This window comes from Periplaneta americana, chromosome 13 (assembly GCF_040183065.1).
Source record: "Periplaneta americana isolate PAMFEO1 chromosome 13, P.americana_PAMFEO1_priV1, whole genome shotgun sequence".
Classification (NCBI taxonomy): Eukaryota; Metazoa; Arthropoda; class Insecta; order Blattodea; family Blattidae; genus Periplaneta; species Periplaneta americana.
Genome location: NC_091129.1, coordinates 10719398 through 10738210, shown reverse-complemented (window position 1 = coordinate 10738210; position 18813 = coordinate 10719398). Strand labels below are relative to the sequence as shown.

General features: G+C 37.2%; 1 protein-coding gene across 4 annotated transcripts in view; it reads right to left on the bottom strand.

Moving 5' to 3' along the window:
• Positions 1 to 18813, bottom strand: part of LOC138711741 (calmodulin-like) — a 454283-nt gene that overhangs the window by 51992 nt on the left and 383478 nt on the right. For 2 of the 4 annotated variants that reach the window (XM_069842907.1, XM_069842909.1), the window contains exon 2: positions 16356 to 16445. The exons of the other annotated variants lie outside the window; for them this stretch is intronic. In XM_069842907.1, the coding sequence (XP_069699008.1) occupies positions 16356 to 16445 (90 nt within the window). The remainder of the gene's footprint in view (positions 1 to 16355; positions 16446 to 18813) is intronic. 4 annotated transcript variants of the gene reach the window in all.

Here is an 18813-nt window from a genome sequence, read left to right as displayed (position 1 = left end):
ATCAAGAACAACGAGGTCAATTTCAAAGAGTGCGTGATTTCTTACGCCGAAGGGCAGAGGAATGCATTGCTATGAATGGACCTCCTATGAACAAATGTTCAGATCTCTTGTTTTGATGCATACTAGCACCTCCTAAATTATTGGATACTTTTTTTAACACCCTGTATAAGCAACGACTCTAGCGCTTCTACGCTGTACGCTTTCCCGCTGTGTCGACCAGTAATCATGCTTGTGTCATTATTTACACCAGTGAAAGTGTCAGTCATGTCCATGTCGGCAATACCATCCGTAGAAATCTGTTTTTCATCCCCAGTGTTTATACTTACAGCACTATTACGTGCAGAAACGTGATTGACACTGGGTGGAATGTCTCGGGAATGTAATTTTCATTCTTCCTGTCCAGTAAACAACTCATTAAATATTAACCGTCTCCTGGGACACGAGTCCCTGAGATGTGGGGAATGATGTTTATAGTATACAACCAAACTGTTCCTTGATATTAATAATAACTAGAGGCTTGTGCAGCAAATGCTGCAAACTAAGTTCATTAGACGTTCAAATAAACATTTTTCAGATTTATTTCCAATGAGGAATACCAGACATTCTGAAAGTTATTTGCTTCCATAATAATGAAACATACTCTCTGTCGAGGCAATAGTGAAGAGAACCAAGCATATAAATATCTACACCACACCGCCATTAAATATATGAAAAAGATCCAACCCCACTTGATTAATAATTATAAAAATATTTGATTTTTAATAATATTATTATCTTACGTAAGTTTTATAGCTTTCAGTAACATATACTATAATATACTATATAGCCGCCACTCTGTAAAATATAGAAATCAAAATGTAATTTAAGTTATTCTCTACATCTACTTATATAACTCCAAAACGTTTCACTTTCATATCATCAATATAACATTAATATGTATAATTAATAAAAAATAGTCACATCACGGCATTAACTACAATAATATTTAATTTCTAATAGTAATAATGTCATCAAACCACCTCAAGTTTTGTAGTTTTTAATATCCAATACACAGCTGTACCCAGAAAATTACACACCACAGAATCGAACCTGTAAATTATTTTTAGTAAGTTAAGTTTTTAATAACCAATTTAATTTGAGCTCTAAATATGTCAGCATTCTTGCAGATCATGGCCTTCGTGTAATATTGTTTACTGTATTGTGTCTTGTTTTATTCTGAAATGCAACACGGCCGACTTGATGCTCTCTTCGATTCTCCTGAATGCAATTAGCTAGTTCTGAAAACTGACGACAGATGGATTTTGGAAAATAGGAAAATTATGTAGGAAAATTAACATTTCACTAAAAACTACTATTTTTCCGAAAACCTTGGGTTCCAAGCTTCAAAATGAGGGGTCATTTATTAAAATCCGTTCAGCCGTTTTCCCGTAATTTCCATTACCAATTCAAATTATATATATAGATAATAATAATAATAATAATAATAATAATAATAATAATAATGATTTATTTAACCTGGTAGAGTTAAGGCCATACGGCCTTCTCTAACACTCAACCAGTTTGTTACTAACTTAAATAATAACCTGTGGTCAACAACAGACCTCATAATTTTATTCTCTTCAGATTTAATCAACAGTACAGGTTGCCAGGCGACGATAGAACACAAATGAATGAGATGTATAAACAATAAAATTTATTAAATACTCTTTCAGCTTTAAATATCAAAATATAGGGGTGTCATATGAAATTTCAAAGGAGGGGGTGCGAGTGGCAGAGATGGTTAAACCTAAAATGCAATTAAAACTTCCTCCTCAATATATAAATTGACGCGGTTTTTTGTTTACATTAAATGTAATTGACATAGTTATTTAGACTGCGAAGTTTTGAAATGGAAGTCCTATATACAGAATAAGCTATCTCATGGAGAATAACGGTTTTAAATTAGCTAAACATTGTTCAAAAGCGTAGTGTCACTGATTTGCTCTGTAAATCTGTGGATTACATTCAGTCAAGTAAGATAACCGTGTAGGAGGAGTGGAAGCTAAGAGAAGCGATGTCTCTAAACTACTAGTTTATAAACATGACGTTTCAACTTGCACGTAAAATATCTGGTTAGCATGAAGCAAACATTTTGTCGCTTGAAAATTCGTGTATTAGGTCACGTAAAATATGTTAAGTTACATGGCTGCTCTACGTCAGCACTTACGTATAGCTAAATCTGTCCGTGACAGGAAGTTAGATGGCATCGAAATTTCCGCTATTTGTCAAAGAATGCAAGTTGCGGTCATCGTTGTAAGTAATGTAAACAATCTGGTAGAGATCTGATATGTTTATTTACTAACAAGCATTCCTCTGAAGGACTATCTTCTTATTTAGATTAACTTTGATAGTAAATAATGAGGAGGGCATTATCAGCAGGCTTCGAGACTTTGGACCCGATACAATAAGTTTACTGTGCATGCACTATAGGTTGTTGACTCGCTGCAGGTAGTGAAAGGTAGAGATGTGTTGAGGTAACAACTTTGCTATTTAGATTAGAGTACGGTAGTATGGGGAAACGCACACATATGTACATTCTGAAAGTAAATATACATTACACAATGACAATGTCAAAAGAATGTGAAAAGCATTTATTCTCCTGTCTTTTATAAGCATTTGTGTTTAATTATACACAGTGTTAATGGTGGAAATAAACATGTAGCAATTTTAATTTCTTCATTTATCCTATTGGTCGTCTTTAGGAAGTGCAGTTACAGTACCGAATTGCAATGTACTACAAAATACATTTTCAGTCTCTCAAACATAAATCTTTTTCAGTCTACCAAATACAGTTTGTACTGTAGAAAGTTGCGCTCTACGTCGCATGACGTGATAGGAGCAAAACGAAGAAACCTAACATCATTGCAGTCTCTAAGAGACAGTCCTTTATTTCCGGGTGACTCTATGTCCACTAATTTGCTGTTTATATTACACAGTGATCCATATCCGTTATTTTTACATAAAATTGATTTCCACTTCTGTTTTACACGTTCAGTAACCGGTGTACTTGGTGTCTCATTAATTCTCTGCTTCATTTCCTCAACTAATTTGAGGGCTTCCGGCATCTCTTGCTCTGACTTTTCTAACCGTGTAATAGTTTCAGACACAGTTTGTATGAAAACCAAATTATTCGTCATTACCTTCAAATCCAGAGCTTTTTCCTTTGCGTATTTGTTGGCATTCATTCTACAGTACCCCCACCCACTGTACGCTTTACCACTATACTCAGTACGCCGTCATGCAGATTTCCCACTGAACTGCTCTATCGGGTCCGAAGTCTCGAAGCCTAATTATTAGTCAAATCCACTCTCCTGACCTCCACGCTGAGGCACAGTGGGATCTTTTTAAGATGCGAAAGAGAGAGTGGTGTGCGGAAAACAACGGGAAGCTGCCGCATTTATCTTTTCCAAGAAAAACTGCAAACATGGCGTAAAAGCTGGGTTTGCAGTGAAATACCTGCCATTGAGCAGAACACTAAATGAATGAATGAATGAATGAATAAACAAAAATGGATCAGCTTCCTATAAATAAAGAATAAATAGAAAATAATCAAACGTAATACGTAATAAATATACAGGGGCAGCATTTTATTTTTAATAACAGTTTTAATATTAACCTGGTTATACCTTTAGAGAACCGGAAACACCGTTTGCTACCCCCTTCCACGGCTGTAATTCGATGATACTGGCGTAAAACACAAACAACTCACTTTACTAGGTATAGGAGGGAAGAAAAGTAGTTCATCCATTTACGTAAACTAGGAAATATCGCGATTTTGAGTTTGATAATTTTCATTAGGTTTTTGTTTAATCAAAATGCAGTACTGTATTAAGAATAAGTGTTTTTACTCACGAACTGAGTTATCCATGCGGACGTATTCATTATGCAGTGGATATTATATTGTCTACAGCACATTAGCGTACAATATAAAGAATGAAGTTAAATTGAAAAATAATCATAATATGAATATTTAAACACATTTTTGAAAGTGGTGGCCGTTCATTTCGATACAGGCTTCAGTTCTTTTGTGCATATTATCGCACTATAGACTATTGCATGTAATTCAAATTGCCAGTTTCGTCCTTTGTACTAGTAACTCATGTTGAAATAATTCTGTACCTACTCTATAAAAGAGTACATTATATACTGTAAAGTCCACACTGTGGAGTAACGGTTAGCACGTCTAGCCGCGAAACCAGGTGGCCCGGGTTCGATTCCCGGTCGGGGCAAGTTACCTGGTTGAGGTTTTTTCCGGGGTTTTCCCTCAACCCAATATGAGCAAATGCTGGGTAACTTTCGGTGTTGGACCCCGGACTCATTTCATCGGCATTATCACCTTCATCTCATTCAGACGCTAAATAACCTAAGCTGTTGATAAAGCGTCGTAAAATAACCTACTAAAAATATATATATATATACTGTAAATTCAATCTTCACTTCTACCCGACCCGCACAGATAAAATTACTCAGACATGCTATCTACTGGTTATGCCGCTGGATCGTATTTATTTAAGTTATTTTAAACAGCTGTATAATATTACGTAAACGTCCAATTCCTAAGAGAAATTAATGTTTTCAGAAAAGAGCTAAGATAGCCCAGCTTCTACAGAGGGGCGAGCAGAAGCAGGTGGGGGAAATCGGGATGCGACGTAAGCAAACGGACAGTACCGGTACCTGTGCGAAAATATGATTCAATATTGAAAGCTCTTTCGTCACTGGAAAACGCGAACATATTTCTGGAACGTACTATACTCACTAACTCAGTGCTGTTTACTATATGCAGCCTTGATTCTGTGTGGAGGACAGTTCGAACTTCATTAGTAGAAGGGGTGGGAGTGAAGTACATTCAAAAACTCAGGTACAATAAAAATTGAAGTAAAAATAAAATGATGTCCCTGTATAAAACTCTGTATGGCCTCACTACCACTTGCCATCGTGTTGCTTGCATGGGTACTATAAAGCAAGCAATCACATGTTTCATAATATCGGCGTAATTATTCACCCTTGTCGCCCTCTTGAGGCAAATGAAGGGAAGAGTATAGGTGCCCGCTAGAGAGATTGTTTACACGGCGGGCGACTTACTCATAGCGAGCTGCATCACGCAGCGAGTTAAAATATCGTATACTGGGTGTTCAGTTCAAAATGTGTCATTGCTCGCTGTATGCCGTCATGTGGCTAGCCGATGAGCCTAGAGAATTCAATCTTCCTACACTTCCGCAGAGGTGCATAACCTAAGAGGCAGAAAAGTTGCCTAGCAAGTACGGCGTTCATTCTGAAGAGTACATACCGATACGTACGGTAACGCCGGTAGTGGCAGGAATGTGAACTGTTTGGAAATACGTATTGTCGGGATATGGGGAGAGGGTTAAGGCGATTACTTACGTATTTGTTGACATTACTAACTTCGACGGTCAACATGGACACGGAGCATTTGATTTGTGTTGTGGAATGTTACCGTACGCAACAGATGATAACAAATACCCTGAGTACGACTTGCCGGCGCAAAACACAGTTCGAAAGAGGTTATGGTAGCACACAGACCGTACAGACCGCCATCTGTTGCTACGACGTTCAAGTTATACCGTACACGTTCTCAAGTTCATATTGAAGAACGCCTTAAATAATAGGCAACTTCTCTAACATATAAGCTGAAACTCGCTTCAAATCGGTGACACAACAACAGTGACGTCATGACACACTTTGAAATGAACACCCAGTATACTTCGAGGTTCTACACCAGAGATTGCAGAATGGGAAGTATATTCCCTTGCGTTGGCCAGACCTCCAGCCTGTCACGCAGGCGGGCCGCTGGTTCGAATCCCCGTCAGGTCTGTGGTTTTTCATTGAAATATCCGTACTGACACTTGTGGCGAACAAGGTCTCAGTTGGAATTTTTCTCGGGGTTCTTCCATTTTACCCATATTAGGCATCTACATCATTCCGTTACCATTTCCCTATTTCGTCATCATTCCATAGCATTCCCCGATCACCGGTTGGCGACGCACGGAGGAGGCTGGCCTAGGGACGAGTGGGTTGCCTGCTAGTGTAGTCAGCCGGTATGGGTTTTGGAAGGCACATAACTTGAAGGACATAGTGCCTCCTTCCGTAAATTCCATTCAAAAGGTGCACATACTCTCATAATATTTGGTCAAGTGAGTTAGCAATCCTGTGAATAATGAAGTTTGCTCAGAACTACTTAATTATAACAGATATGGAATTTTATTGTATTGTATTTATTAATATCCCATGGTATTCATACATTGCTTTACAGCTAGAATATGGAACAAGTAAAAAAACTTAATACTATTATAAAGTCTTAATTTATAGTCACATTCTAGATGAAATATATACAGACGAGATTTACAATATAGTCTACTAGTACAACACACAGTTTTAGTATCAATTTCATGAAGTGTTATTGAATGTCATGAATTCACCTACAGAATAGAAGGCGTGAGAAATTAGGTACTTCTTTAATTTGGCCCTAAATAATTTTATGTTTTGAGTTTCATTTTTTATATCGATAGGAGGCTATTAAAATTTTTACTGCCATATAACGCACTCCTTTTTGATAGCACCATAGACTTGCCGATGGAGTATGAAAGTCATTTTTTGACGTGTATTTATGCTATGAACTGTTGAATTAGTTACAAAGTTTTCACGATTACATACGAGGAAGATTATTAATGAAAAGATATACTGACAAGTCATGGGCATTATTTGTATTTTTTTGAAAATAGTCCTACACGATTCCCTAGATTTGGCACCTACTATTATTCTAATTACTCTTTTTTGTAATAGAAATATACTGTTACTATCTGTGGAATTTCCCCAGAATATTATTCCAAAACTCATTACCGAGTGGAAGTATGCAAAATATATTGTTTTTAAGGTATTGATATTTACTATCTTTTACATAACTCTAGTAGCAAGACAAGCTGAATTTAGTTTGGGGGTAATTCATATGAATGCAATGGAATGGAATTTCTGGAGGGAGTACTGCTACCTTTTTGAAGATCTATTGCGTTAACCCTCAAGGTAAGCGTATTCTTAAACTCATACCGGCTGACTACACTAAGGTTCGCTGCGTACCTAGGTGTCTAGGTCCCTAGGTCAGCTCCTTCCGTGAGTCGCCAGCATGCGTTCGGGGAATGCTATGGAATGATATACTGTAGACCAGCCCTGGGCATAAAGGGGAAGGGGAAAGGAAAGAAGATACCCCCGCCCATATCATTTTCGCTTACTCCGCTTTAGAAACAAACACACAGTGTGGCTGTGTACATCAGTGGTGGACTTTAGGCGACGAGCGATAGCCGAAAGCTATGATTCCTACCTTTTACAATCGGTCACTCGGCAATGCTTGCCTACCTGTGTACTCAGATCGGTCCGGAACATAACTGTCTCTGCCGGGGAAGGTGGAGTGGGAAGTTAAGGGGTAGTGTGCAGTGACTCAATCGAGTTAATAACGCACAGGCGTGATATAGACGCTTAATACAGGGAAACGGGAGAACCCCGAGAAAAACCCCAACTGAGACGTTGTCCGCAACAAGTTTCACTATGGCCCAGACCTGACCGGAACTCTAATTCGGACCAGGATTCATCGGTCTGCCTCCATGAAATGCAGACGTGTTCATTATCATCCATTATTCATTTGCATGGATGGGCAACTCGTGCTCCCAAAGTGCTAAAAAATCTTGAAAGAGAGAAAGACAGAGGAGCCAGCCGCAGTAGTTACAAGTTGTTTGTAGTTTCGCTGCAAAAGCAGTTCACTGCCACGGTGCACTCTGGCTGCTCATGCAGGTGGTCGTGATATCTATTCCATGATTTGAATTTCAGAATGACGCATGGTACAATCATTATAGTAATTTTAGACAGACTATACCTGAACACATAACAAAATTATATTATTTTCTAGCTTTGTAAATTAGTTTAGTACTGGAAACACAAACTGAATACAACCTTTTCAAGATACAACAAATATACTGGGTGTTCATTTCAAAGTGTGTCATGACGTCACTGTTGTGAGTCAGCGATTTGAAGCGAGTTTCAGCTTTTATGTCAGAGAAGTTGCCTATTAATCAAGGCGTTCAATCTGAACTTGAGAACGTGTACGGTATAACTTGAATGTCGTAGCAACAGATGGCGGTCTGTAAAGTCTGTGTGCTACCATAACCTCTTTCGAACTGTGTTTTGCGCGGGCAAGTCGTACGCAGGGTATTTGTTATCATCGATTGCGTACGGCAACATTCCACAACACAAATCAAAATGCTCCGTGTCCATGTTGACCGTCCAAGTTAACAAATACGTAAGTAATCGTCTTAACCCTCTCCCCATATCCCGACAATAAGAAAAAAAACTCACTTCAGTACGTGTTTTCAGTACGTGTTTCCAAACAGTTCACATTCTTGCCACTACTGGCGTTACCCTACGTATCGGTAAGTAATCTTCAAAATGAACGCCGTGCTTGCTAGGCAACTTCTCTCGCATTTAGGTAATACGCCTCTGCGGAAGTGTAGGAAGATTGAATTCTCTAGGCTCATCGGCTAGCCACATGACGACATACAGCGAGCCATGACACATTTTGAACTGAACACCCAGTAGTTGCAACACTTATTTATCATTGCACTATTTGTTAATATTTCTTATTATAGGTCTTATTTGAAACGTAGAACGTTAGAATTTGCAAGTCTTTATACATTAAAGAGTATTCCTCTGTTCTCAGAAAGGTAATAGTCTGTATTCGCAAACAATAACCAATTCAAGGAAGTATTTTTTACTTGTCACGGCAGATAAAATAAGCTTACTTCTGAGCTCTTTCTTTACTTTGAGAACTTTTACACTCCTTTCTTGTATTAAACTCTGCCTCAAGCACATGCAGTATATATGGAAGCAAAGAGTATATTTGGAAATTCTAACTTAGGCAACATTACGAACAGTTCGATTCCTGATTTCGCTGGAATCTGAGTGGCATGCTGTTCTGTAGATTTATCAATTCAAACTATAAATTTTCAGGATTTTCTATCGGCGTAAGCCAATAAGATTTCAGAAAAAATTCGATTCCTTGTTAATTGTCACTGTTTCTTCAAACTTAGCAGTGAATTCTGCTGGAGGTCTTGAAGTATGGTCTTATATTTGACAAGAAGATCTTCTTATCACTCTTCAAGATAGTTTATAGTCAAAGAAAGTGAAGTTGTCTATGTTCTACATGATACTGCCACATTTCAAATTTATCCATAAACGTTCTTAGCCAGTCGATTATATGTCGTGCAATTCTGTAACTCGCACGCACAACGTGCTAATGATATTTGATATCAGTTTCACCTTGTTGATATCCCATTTTTAACTTTAGATGTTCTAAAGCAGATGCATACAGTATTTCTTTATTAAAATCTTCACTGTTTATTTGTAACATAAAATGTCATGCGTAAGAAAGTGTAATAGAATACAAGCTTTACCTCTCTTCTTAATAAAAAAAAGTCTCTTTTTACTCGTAACTAAAGGGAAATGATCTGAGGATTATATTGTTTTTCACTTAAAACGAGCCGCCACTTACTGCAGACGCGATCGAACTTGTGTCTTGAAAGAACCGCACACAGACAGTACAGCTAGTACAGAGTCCGTTCTACCTGCTCTGAGGTTGTGTTGACACTTTGAGAGCACGGGTTTCCCACCCATGGCCATTTGCGTTTTTAAAACAGTCACCTGTGAGTGCGGTACTTCGGTACTACTTATTCTACAGAATGTAGTTTTATATTAGAGAAATAGCTGGCTACATGGGGTCAGTAAACTGAATCCGAGGCCAAGAAAGAGGACGAAGAAAAAGAAGAATCCTGATCACCGGCGTGGTAGGCTGAAGGCTGACCACTGAACCACCGCAGAGGTTTCAACGACGTCACAAATTTTATATTAAAGCCGAACTCTTCGTATTGGAGTTTCAAGTGTCCACACCACTCATTCTGTGCGTCGCATGTTCCGTGCACGACTGAACTGGAGTGGAAATCTGTTCTTTTATTTCACTGTAAAATCAATTTTCAAATCTTTTATGGAAATATAAGTTTCCAATATCTCTTGTGCCTGAAAATGCTCTCTGATAGACCGACTGTCTGTGCACAGTTTTGTACTGCACAACTTTTGTTCCTCTTTAATATCCACGAGGTAATTTCTACAGAAAGTCATGCGAAATGGGGCAACAGATCTCTGCTCAAGACCTATAATAAGTAGGGATGGAAGTTGGGACACCGAACTTATGAAGTTAACCATGTCGCGTGTTACACAAATCGTGCTGTTTACATCAACTCAGGGTAGTACAGGGACTTCTACTGAGCTCTGCTATGCTTGAATCAAAATATTACTCCGTATAGTTACGTGACTAAAACTAATTCTGTAGATCAGGCATGTCAATTGATGCCCATAGGAGCAAGCGCGCGCTTTAGAGCCCAGGAGAGCCTGAGCGCTTTACAGCGGAAAGCAAAGAGACAGACGAAAGAGGTGGTATATGCCGCTTGGTGGAGCTATATTCAGGGATGGCCAGCACTGATTCAAGATAGATAAAGGGAAGAGAACTTATTAAAACTGTATCCATGTTAATTTTTAGATTTGCCTGAGAAGTATAAGTGCATTATAAGAATGTAAGTTTTAATTTTAATGCTCATTTTTCATAAGTTTGATTTTTTTTAATTCAAAAGAAATGTTTTCTCACAATTTTACTAGAAAAGTGAAATTTTCAGATATAGGCCTATTTATTTAGTAGCCTTACAGAATATTTTCGTAAATCTAATATACCGTATATACGTATTACTGAAGATAGTGTATTGAAAATTTTGAAAATATTCGCATGGAAATTGTTTGTAAGGAAATGAATTAACAAAGCAACTACTGTTACATCATAAGCAAAAGATACGTGCCCATGTGTTGTAAAAATGTCAGCTCTATAGCTTCAGCACATTTCGAGAAAATAATTTAATATTCTGATGATAGGAAGTTGCTCACCAATATCACCTTAAAAGCATAATACGATAAGAGTTTTGTTATGTAATATTAGTTACACTTAAAACAGATACAGGACCTTGGTAACTTTGCTTTGTACTATAATATTGTTTTGATTAGTTTATTGATTACTTTTGTAAGGCTAAAGATACCATCAATATAAATTCCAACTTATCATGTCATACTCAATCTCTTTCTTTGGAATATCACTTTCTTTGTGAATGATGTGTTTCATCCACTTAATACAGTATAATATTATACTACTATGGAATTTAAGTGAATATTCCTTCTTAACTCTCTATTATGTTATTAAGATTTAAAACACAAGTGCAATATTAAGAAATCAATGTTAGTACTTTCGTTTTACAGACAATATAAATAATATTAAACAGAAAGAAGCCATGTAAAAATAACGACATAAAATTTCACGTTCCGTTTGAAGTTTGTGCACCACTGTTTTCTTAATCCAACAGGATGCTTATTCATATACACAACCCTTCCTCTTTCCATACTTAGCGCTTGCTGCCCGCGCACGACGTCAATGTCAGAAAAATGCGCTTGCTTTGACATCACTGCTGTAGATTATAACAAACATTTACGAAAACGAAAACGACTTACCTCATCCTCTTCGTTGTAGAAAAGGGTGATATATTTTAAATAAAAATGAATTGTGTATTAAAAGGTTAGGTACAGCTTACAGCAGTAAAATTTTCTAAATATTCAACATTTTTTCCTCCATTACTGTATCTTGTACAATAATGAAAATTAGTATGTGTAAAACACTGTCCTTCTGCTATATGAAAAAAATATTTTTACGATTTAAAAAAAATTATTTACATTTTTTTTTTAATTCAGTTCACTGTGCAGTGATGATGTATCACTTCTCCCAGGCACTGCAGAATTATACAGTTAAGTCGTACATAATGTAATTACTTATCCTAATTCCTGTATAGACTTTACACGCTATCATAGGAATTTCCTCAAATTCTCTGTAGCTTTTTAAAGTTAGAAGCATCTGTTTTGTTCCATTGAGTGTAATTCTAACGACTTTAAGAGCACAAAATTAATCATTTTAACTGAAATTTAAGCAGTATTAGATGTAATCGTGCATAATGGAGGAATGAATCTGAGTCGGTTTGTAATTATCTTTCCGCAAGCGTCAGCAAATTTCATTATTCGGAAAAAGCGATGAAGTAATTATCCGGTATTAACACGGTTTTAACTTAGCGCCACAGGTTTGAAGTTAAATGTGTTATGTAATATCGATTAAGTCTCTACTAAGGACATGTTGCATGTGTTTCACATAGCGTGTACGTGCCGTTAATCATAAATACAGGAAAAACAACACAATTTATATTTCCCTGACATTAACCAACGATGTTCATATTCAATTGTTACGACATTAATGTAAGGCATTTTGGAAGATGTGAATATGTTAGGAGAAAGTCCACAAACGATTAGGGAAAACACGGGAATTTTACTTGAAGCAAGTAAAGAGATAGGTTTGGAAGTAAATCCCGAAAAGACAAAGTATATGATTAGCCTACATCTCGTGACCAGAACGTTGTACGAAATGGAAATATAAAAATTGAAGATTTATCCTTCGAAGTGATGGAAAAATTCAAATATTTTGGAGCAACAGTAACAAATATAAATGACACTCGGAAGAAAATTAAACGCAGAACAAATATGGGAAATGCCTGTTATTATTCGATTGAGAAGCTTTTATCATCCAGTCTGCTCTCAAGAAAGCTAAAAGTTAGATTATATTACCGGTTGTTCTGTATGGTTGTGAAACTTGGACTCTCACTTTGAGAGAGGAACAGAGGTTGTGTTTGAGAATAAGGTTCTTAGGAAAATATTTGGGGCTAAGAGGGATGAAGTTACAGGAGAATGGAGAAAGTTACACAACACAGAACTGCACGCTTTGTATTCTTCACCTAACATAATTAGGAACATTAAATCCAGACGTTTGAGAGGGCAGGGCATGTAGCACGAATGGGCGAATCCGGAAATGCATATAGAGTGTTAGTTGGGAGGCCGGAGGGAAAAATACCTTTGGGGAGGCCGATACATAGATGTGAGGATAATATTAAAATGGATTTGAAGGAGGTGGGATATGATGGTAGAGACTGAATTAATCTTGCTCAGGAAAGGAACTGATGGCGGCCTTTTGTGAGGGCGGCAATGAAGCTCCGAGTTCTCTAAAAGCCATAGGTAAGTCAGTAAGTATATGCTAATCTCCACCATTAGTAATTCATTGACATATTTCTTTACTTTCGCCATAATTTCATGAGAAAGCAATATTATAAAAAGGCCCACTTTAATATTGGAACAGAAATAGAGGATGTAGCTAAATTCAATACCCAAACTTCTAGGGATGATAGAAGAGACCAAAACAAACGTTTTTGTTAAATTACCACGGGTCTGAAACTAGCTAGTGACTGACAAAACGAGAAACTCTACTATACTGTACAAAATAAACATACTACCAACATAGCATCGCTTATGAGGCAAATAAACCAAGAGATAAATTGAGTAGTGTGGCTATTTTATTTTCCCGTCTATTGCATACATCGCCGATTAGCTACGTGTACACAAATCGCCAAGTGAGATGTACTTACTGGCTGATAATAGATGTACATATCAATTAGAACAGGCCTGCACAAGGTTTGCGCTCTCCGAGCCGGCTCACAGCTCAAGAGCGGAATATAGATATTAGCTGCGCTCTGTATAGGGGTGGACTGGAAAAAGGGGAGGATTTCGTACAAATTATACACAAAAGGAAGTACCATTACGAGTGCTTATGAAATGAATTCCCGTTCAGTGTTTGCAGAACTATCTTGGACTATTATTAATTAATAAAGAAATATTTATTTTTACAGAAGTAATAAAAATTCTATAGCTACTTAAATGTACAATATCATTTTATTATATTTTTATTTATCACTACATCAAAACGAGGTTTTATGCTGTTGGCAGCTGAAAGGAACAGTAGCCTACTGATCGTAATGAAACATGGTTACAGATGTTCGATGTCTGCCTTTATTAAAGTTGATCATAGAAAACAGTTGCTCACAAATATAAATGTTGAGCCAAACATAGCAATCATTTTCGCAGCCAGCCTGTGTAGTCGTGGATATTATTGCTAATGTTTAGTCTTGTAAAACTCAACCAGGCTAGTAGTATTATTCGAACGATCTTTAGCCCTTAGGTCACATTGAAGATCAATAAGTTCGAGCTGTAAATCGTTAAATGTTATGTTCCGTCTTTTAGATTCCTCCATACTGTACTGTAGCAATAGGTAAGCAACGTGAAACAGTTACTGAGAATAGGCCTACACACTGCACTCCACTAGAGCGCGCGCGCTCGTTGAGCGCTGTTTGTGCAGGCCTGAGTTAGAACCTCAGTCAGAGAAGCACAACTAATAAATAAAATAAATATATACAGGCACATCATTTTATTTTTAATAACATTTCTAGAGAGTGTTAGAGAAGGCCGTATGGCCTTAACTCTGCCAAGTTAAATAAATTATTATTATTTATTATTATTATTATTATATTAACCTGGCTATACCTTTGGATCAACGGTTGCTACCCTCTTCCACCACTGGAATTCGATGATACTGGCGTAAAATACAAACAAATCACTTTACTAGGTATAGGAGGGAAGAAAAGTAATTCATCCATTTACGTAAACTAGGAAATATCGAGATTTTGAGTTTGATAATTTTCATTAGGTTTTGTTTAATCAAAATACAGTACAGGATTAACAATGAATGTTTTTACTCACGAACTGATCTGTCCATGTGGACATATATTATACCGTCTACAACACATTAGCGTAGAATATAGAGAATTAAGTTCAATTGAAATGTATTCATAATATGGATATTTAAACATATTTGAAGAGGCCACTGCAAGAATGATGGATGTCACGTTTTTGTCGAAAATGAACCAAGACTGTCAATTCATAGCTTAAGACATATAGAATGTGCATAGAGAGTTACATAGCATTAACATTGATAGTTTTTGTGCAGTAATGATCGGAAAATCACAGTTAAGCTTTGAGCGCTAAGAATTTCAAACTTTCAATTGCTTCTCCTGCAAAATGTATTCCAAATGACATTCATCATTCTTGCAGTGGACTCTTCATTTTTGAAAATGGTCGTTCATTTCGATACAGGCTTCAGTTCTAATGTGCATATTATCGCACTATAGACTATTGTACGTAATTCCAATTATTATCAGTTTCATCCTTCGTACCAGTAACTCATGTTGAAATAATTCTGTACCTACTCAGTAAAAGAGTACCTTACGTACTGTAAATTCAATCTTCACTTCTCCCCGATCCGAAAAGATAAAATTACTCAGACATGCTATCTACTGTCCGTCCAAGTGTTTATGTTGCAGGGTCGTAGAAAGGGGGAAATCATGTGACAGTTAATTACTTAACGAGGCCCTTTTATTTAAGTTATTTTAAACAGTTGTATAATATTACGTTGAAGTCCAATTCCTAACAGAAATTAATGTTCTCAGAAAAGAGCTAAGACAACCCAGCCACTAGCCTTTACAGAGATGCGAATAGAAGCAGGTGGGGGAAACCGGGATGCGACGTAGGCAAATGGACGACAGTACCTGTGCGAAAATGATTCAATATTGAAAGCTCTTTCATCACTGGAAAACGCGAACATATTTTTGGAACGTACTGTTTACTATGACCGCAAGGTTACTATGACTGTATATGCGGTCTTGGATCTGTGTGGAGGACGGTTGAACTTCATTAGTAGAAGAGGTGAGAGTGAAGTACATTAAAAAACTCAGGTACAATAAAAATTTGAGTAAAAATAAAATGATGTCCTGTATTTACGAAAATTTAATAAGCCTTCAATACACCGAAAAGTGACAAATAAAGTTTCTAAATCCAACATGACATCAACCATTGACACAAATAATTGAGTATATTGATGTAACACGTTTTACATTTAAATTCCACGAACTATTTCTGGTGAGACATTAACAAGAACATAATAACAGATGACATTAATTATAAGAAGCAATGGGTTAAATACTGTGACATTGATGTACACATATTAAGGAACATATAGAACAGAGAATCTATGAAGTTTCGTAACTCTTAATCTTATTTATAGAACGCTTTCAGAACACTATCTTACAATTTTATAGGAAGACATACAAACAGTTGAAGTTCTATAATCCACACGGATATATTAAGCAAGGGATCATATACAGCACAAACAAGACACTGACAGACAGAACCAACACGAACGGATGATGCAAGATTTCGTAAGAAATCTTTTGATTACAAACCCGAAAAGAGAAGAGCAGTTCGAAGACCCGAGCAAAGATGGTTCGACCAGTTCTGAACCTCGGGACTGTTCCTGGTTGCCTAATTCTTGTCTGCAGAATACAAAAAGAAACAGTTTACACATGTTCCAGGTTCTCAAACGATTTAGAATAGAAACTATATTCTCAAGATTATCATACGTACGAGTACATCAGTTATTCATAGATTTCAAAAAGGCTTATGACTCGGTTAAGAGGGAAGTATTATATGATATTCTTATTGAATTTGGTATTCCCAAGAAACTAGTTCGATTAATTAAAATGTGTCTCAGTGAAACATACAGCAGAGTCCGTATAGGTCAGTTTCTATCTGATGCTTTTCCAATTCACTGCGGGCTAAAGCAAGGAGATGCACTATCACCTTTACTTTTTAACTTCGCTCTAGAATATGCCATTAGGAAAGTTCAGGATAACAGGCAGGGTTTGGAATTGAACGGGTTACATCAGCTTCTTGTCTATGCGGATGACGTGAATATGTTAGGAGAAAATACACAAACGATTATGGAAAACACGGAAATTTTACTTGAAGCAAGTAGAGCGATCGGTTTGGAAGTAAATCCCGAAAAGACAAAGTATATGATTATGTCTCGTGACCAGAATATTGTACGAAATGGAAATATAAAAATTGCAGATTTATCCTTCGAAGAGGTGGAAAAATTCAAATATCTTGGAGCAACAGTAACAAATATAAATGACACTCGGGAGGAAATTAAACGCAGAATAAATATGGGAAATGCCTGCTATTATTCGGTTGAGAAGCTCTTATCATCCAGTCTGCTGTCGAAAAATCTGAAAGTTAGAATTTATAAAACAGTTATATTACCGGTTCTTCTGTATGGTTGTGAAACTTGGACTCTCACTCTGAGAGAGGAACATAGGTTCAGGGTGTTTGAGAATAAGGTGCTAAGGAAAATATTTGGGGCTAAGCGGGATGAAGTTACAGGAGAATGGAGAAAGTTACACAACACAGGACTGCACGCATTGTATTCTTCACCTGACATAATTAGGAACATTAAATCCAGACGTTTGAGATGGGCAGGGCATGTAGCACGTATGGGCGAATTCAGAAATGCATATAGAGTGTTAGTTGGGAGACCGGAGGGAAAAAGACCTTTAGGGAGGCCGAGACGCAGATGGGAGGATAATATTAAAATGGATCTGAGGGAGGTGGGGTATGATGATAGAGACTGGATTAATCTTGCACAGGATAGGGACCGCTGGCGGGCTTATGTGAGGGCGGCAATGAACCTTCGGGTTCCTTAAAAGCCATTTGTAAGTAAGTAAGTATCATACGTACGAGGATCACACTAAAAGTGTCTGCAAACTGGTAGGTATAGCATTAAACTAGATTGTCTTTCGTTCGATAATATATGCAATTCTGTTTTCAAGAAAACTGCTGTTCAAAAATCAAAAAAATATTTCCTAGTTTAGCTGGTACATACTGTATGTTTCAAGTTAACATTCTATCAAATTATTGAATTTAAGTCGACAAGACTTTCGGGCTATGACTTTTTATGTTTGTAAATTGTCATTAACGAAAAAAAATGCATCCAACAACTTCAAAATGATTTTGCAGCACCTTCAGCAAGACTGTGCATTATTGCTTAGCGAAATTCAAAAGTGGAAGTACTTACATCAGCGACGATTTTCGCAATGGTTGATCTGCTACAGAGACCAAAGACAGAAATGTGCGTCAAGTGATAAAAGAGATTGGGTATCTCTGGGGATAGGTAATGCAAAAGATTCTTCTTAATCATCTAGTTGAGAGGAAGCTGTATGCTCAGTGGATTCCACATAATTTGATAGAAGCTGAGAAACAAACACGTGTTGATTGAAGCGTGGATATGGTTAAAAATTCAATCGAGGCCGGTCGAATTACATTTTTCACATCATGGCAGGCAACGAAACAAGAATTTATATTATGAGCCAGAAGATAAACGGCAAACGGCACAATATATCTTCCCAGGCGATGATAAGGCAAAAGTTAAAGAGCCCGAAGCACTGACAAGAAGTTGGTTGCTCTGGTTCTGCCATCTCAATTCCACTGGAAGGTTGTACCGTCAATGCCGAGTTCTACACCACAATTAAATTTATTTACCAACAGTCTTGGAAAAAATGCATACAGAACGACCTCGAAGCCGTATCATCCTTTACCTTGACAATACATCGTCCCACATTGCCGAAATTAACTTTTGATCTCTTCAAGTGTGAAATTAATGACTCATCCTTCCTACAGTCCTGATCTGGAACAATGCGACTTCTTCTTGTTCCCAGTCATCCATATGAAAATGCGCGGATTGCTTCTTAACACGGCTGAAGCAGCGATTGAGGCCCTCAGCGAAATGGTATCAGAAGTGTCTCTAGAAAAGTGGGTGCAGTGCTTTGACGACCGGTTTCAATGAAAAGACAATTGCATAAGATG